At 42.5% G+C, this 4,243-nt stretch overlaps 1 protein-coding gene across 1 annotated transcript; it reads left to right on the plus strand.

The window, feature by feature from the left end:
• Positions 1-475: 475 nt before the first annotated feature.
• Positions 476-4,008, plus strand: LOC137307498 (probable G-protein coupled receptor 139). Its single transcript, XM_067976839.1, has 2 exons — positions 476-806; positions 3,110-4,008. The coding sequence occupies exons 1-2, from the start codon at positions 476-478 to the stop codon at positions 4,006-4,008; spliced, it is 1,230 nt and encodes a 409-aa protein (XP_067832940.1).
• Positions 4,009-4,243: the final 235 nt, after the last annotated feature.

Genomic DNA, 4,243 nt, shown 5'->3' on the forward strand with positions numbered 1-4,243 from the left:
CTGAAATTAAAGGATTTCACTCCGAAATTATCTGAAATCTGTAAATGAAGCTGCTCTCACTTCACATCCATGCTGTCAGACTGTGGGCTCATAGTTCCTGTTCTTCCAAATATTTATCAAAATAATATACTGGGCTTTGGGTTTTCCATCTGTGTAATATTTGGTTCAATATATGTTGTGCTACAAAAGTTGTTGGATTGAAAGTTGTAAACAGAATCTGTTTGTTCAGTGACTGTAATTAATGTCAGTCTCCATTGGCCCTAATTGTGTCACTGGAGTGTTTCTCTCTGTTATTTATAAGCGACTACTTTCAACGTGTTATCCCATAGTGTCAGTGGGAGCATCACCCCCGGCACTAACAGGGATCAGCGGCTCCACAGAGAGGGAAAGAATAGATCGGAATCTGAGAACAATAGATTGGAATGTTACAACAATGGGTCGGAATCTGAGAACAATAGATTGGAATGTTACAACAATGGGTCGGAATCTGAGAACAATAGATTGGAATGTTACAACAATGGGTCGGAATCTGAGAACAATAGATTGGAATGTTACAACAATGGGTCGGAATCTGAGAACAATAGATTGGAATGTTACAACAATGGGTCGGAATCTGAGAACAATAGATTGGAATGTTACAACAATGGGTCGGAATCTGAGAACAATAGATTGGAACAGTCCATTCTGGATGTTTCAATATCTCGACGGAAATTATGATTTAGTCTCATTAGAGGATCGGATAAATTTTGTGCTTTTGGGTATACAAGTAATTTACTATCCTCTGCTCGCTGCTATTGGTGTTTCTGGTAAGTCTCTATATCCAGCTATTAATTCGATAAAACATGTTTCACTGCATAATTGTTCTTGTTCCCTGTCCAGCACTCGCTGCTGTTTGATTTGATGGTAAGTCTCCATATCCAGCTCAAAAATGAAAAGGGGTACCCGGGCTGGGAGATACATTGATGGGGGAGTGGGATCAGTGATGAGAGATATATATACGGGGACTTTCTGGGTGTGAGATTTAATTCACAATAGGACCCTGAAAGTGAGGCTGTACTTCAGGGTCCCTGAGCATGCACCTGTTTTACAGGGTCACTGGGGTGTGTCAGTATTGGAATGGGGTCCAGACACGACACTAAAATACAGAGGATGCAGAGACAGTGATAATATACAGGGGATCCAGAGACAGTGATAATATACAGGGGATCCAGAGACAGTGATAATATACAGGGGATCCAGAGACAGTGATAATATACAGGGGATCCAGAGACTGTGATAATATACACGGGATCCAGAGACAGTAACAATATACAGGGGATCCAGAGACAGTGCTAATATACAGGGGATCCAGAGACAGTGATAATATACAGGGGATCCAGAGACAGTGATAATATACAGGGGATCCAGAGACTGTGATAATATACAGCGGATCCAGGGACAGTGCTAATATTTACAGGGGTCCAGAGACAGTACTAACATTTATAGGGGATCCAAAGAAGGTACTAATATTTACAGTGGGATCCAGAGACAGTGCTAATATTTAAAGGGGATCCAGTGATGATTGTAATATTTACAGGGTGATCCAGGGACGGTACTAATATTTACAGGGAATCAAGACACTGTACTAATATTTACAGGGGATCGAGAGACTGTACTAATATTTACAGGGAATCAAGACACTGTACTAATATTTACAGGGGATCGAGAGAATGTACTAATATTTACAGGGGATCGAGAGAATGTACTAATATTTACAGGGGATCGAGAGACTGTACTAATATTTACAGGGGATCGAGAGACTGTACCAATATTTACAGGGGATCGAGAGACTGTACTAATATTTACAGGGGATCGAGAGACTGTACGAATGTTTACAGGGGATCGAGAGACTGTACTAATATTTACAGGGGATCGAGAGACTGTACTAATATTTACAGGGGATCGAGAGACTGTACTAATATTTACAGGGGATCGAGAGACTGTACTAATATTTACAGGGGATCGAGAGACTGTACTAATATTTACAGGGGATCGAGAGACTGTACTAATATTTAGAGGGAATCCAGAGATGATGATAATACACAAGGGATCCAGAGTTGGTACAGATATTAAAAGGTGATCCGGAGATGGTATGAATATTTACACGGGTTCAGGAGATGGTGACAATATACAGAGCATCCAGAGGTAGTGATAATATACAGAGCATCCAGAGGCAATGATAATATGCAGGGGATCCAGAGGCAGTGATAATATGCAGGGGATCCAGAGGCAGTGATAATATACAGGGGATCCAGAGACAGTGATAATATACAACAGATCCAGAGATATTACTAATATTTACATGGGATCTAGAGACATTGCTAATAGTTACAGTGCATCTGGAGAAGGTATTAATACTTAAAGGGCATCCAGAGATGGTTCTAATATCTACAGGGGGTCAAGGGACCGTACTAATATTATAGGGGTTCCATAAATGGTACTGATATTTACAGCGGATCCAAATTTTTAAATATTTACAGGGGATCCAGAGACGGTGCTAATATTTACAGGGGATCCAGAGAGGGTGCTAATATTTACAGGGGATCCAGAGGCGGTGCTAATATTGACAGGGGACCCATAGGCGGTGCTAATATTTCCAGGGGATCCAGAGGCGGTGCTAATATTTACAGGGGACCCAGAGATGGTGATAATATTTACAGGGGACCCAGAGAGGGTGCTAATATTTCCAGGGGATCCAGAGACGGTGCTAATATTTCCAGGGGATCCAGAGGCGGTGCTAATATTTACAGGGGACCCAGAGATGGTGATAATATTTACAGGGGATCCAGAGAGGGTGCTAATATTGACAGGGGATCCAGAGGCGGTGCTAATATTTACAGGGGACCCAGAGATGGTGATAATATTTACAGGGGATCCAGAGAGGGTGCTAATATTACCAGGGGATCCAGAAGCGGTGCTAATATTTACAGGGGACCCAGAGATGGTGATAATATTTACAGGGGATCCAGAGACGGTGCTAATAATTACTGTTGATCCAGGGACGGTAATAATATTTACAGGCAGTTCCAGCCTGATGTACAATTGCCCTGTTTATTTCCCTTCCTTACAGTTAACTTATTGACGATAGTTATCCTATCTCGGGGAAAGTGCGGTCTCTCCAAATGTGTCACTCATTACCTGGTGGCGATGGCAGCGGCGGATCTACTGGTCGTTATCTTCGATCTGATACTCAGGCACATTCCCATTGTCTATCAGGGTCAGTTTCGTTTCATGAGGTCCATCCCCGTGTGTAATATCCACGCCGTCCTGCTTTTCGCAGCCACAGACTGTTCCGTCTGGTTCACCGTCACTTTCACCTTCGATCGATTTGTGGCCATTTGTTGCCAGAATCTGAAAACTAAATATTGCACCGAGAGAACGGCGGCTGTGGTTCTGGGAACAGTGAGTGTGCTGGGCTGTTTGAAGAATATGTTCTGGTACTTTATGTTCACGGGTCGGTATTTGCTTTTCAACCAACCGTGGTTTTGTGCTGTACCTGCCGTTGTTATGTTTTCACGTGTGTGGGCAGTCATCGAACTCCTTCATTATATCCTCACCCCGGGGATCCCATTTGTTCTGATTCTGCTGCTCAATGTTTTCACCGTCAGATACATTTTAGTGGCCAGCAGAGCCCGCAGGAGACTCCGGGGTCACAGCAGTGGGGAGAGTCCCAGAGACCCAGAGATGGAGAGCCGAAGGAAATCCATCATTTTACTGTTTGTGATATCAGGAAACTTTATACTGTTCTGGGCACTGTTTATGGTGTATTCTATATGGAACCGGGTGTGGTTCATGGGGTTTTATTCTGTAATTCTACCTCAGATTGGACAAGAACTGGGATTCATGCTCCAGCTCATGAGTTGCTGCACAAACACTTGTATTTATGCCGTGACACAGACTAAATTCAGAGAGCAGTTGAAGAATGCGGTGAAATATCCCTTTACTGTAATTATAAAATTCATTAAATAATGAGAAGATCTGAAGACTTTCTCAGATCAGAGACCGTTCTGCGTCATACGGTGTCTGATTCTCTCTCCACCAGGCCACGGTGCTGCAAACACTGTGTATTCTCCAATCACTGAAACCTTTATAACCTGAGGGAATTTATCAACTCATTTACAGCATTTGTCAAAGTTTATATATCAGGAAAGTACAAGTTGTAAAATTATATATCACGACTAATTGCACCAATACTTTCATCATA

This window comes from Heptranchias perlo, chromosome 3 (genome assembly GCF_035084215.1).
Source record: "Heptranchias perlo isolate sHepPer1 chromosome 3, sHepPer1.hap1, whole genome shotgun sequence".
Taxonomy (NCBI): domain Eukaryota; kingdom Metazoa; phylum Chordata; class Chondrichthyes; order Hexanchiformes; family Hexanchidae; genus Heptranchias; species Heptranchias perlo.

Excerpts from the sequence above, each read along its gene's own strand:
- LOC137307498 (XM_067976839.1), top strand. The coding sequence starts at position 476 with ATGGGTCGGAATCTGAGAACAATAGATTGGAATGTTACAACAATGGGT. Across the intron at positions 807-3,109 it reads CGCTGCTATTGGTGTTTCTG|TTAACTTATTGACGATAGTT; the intron begins GTAAGTCTCTAT and ends CCTTCCTTACAG.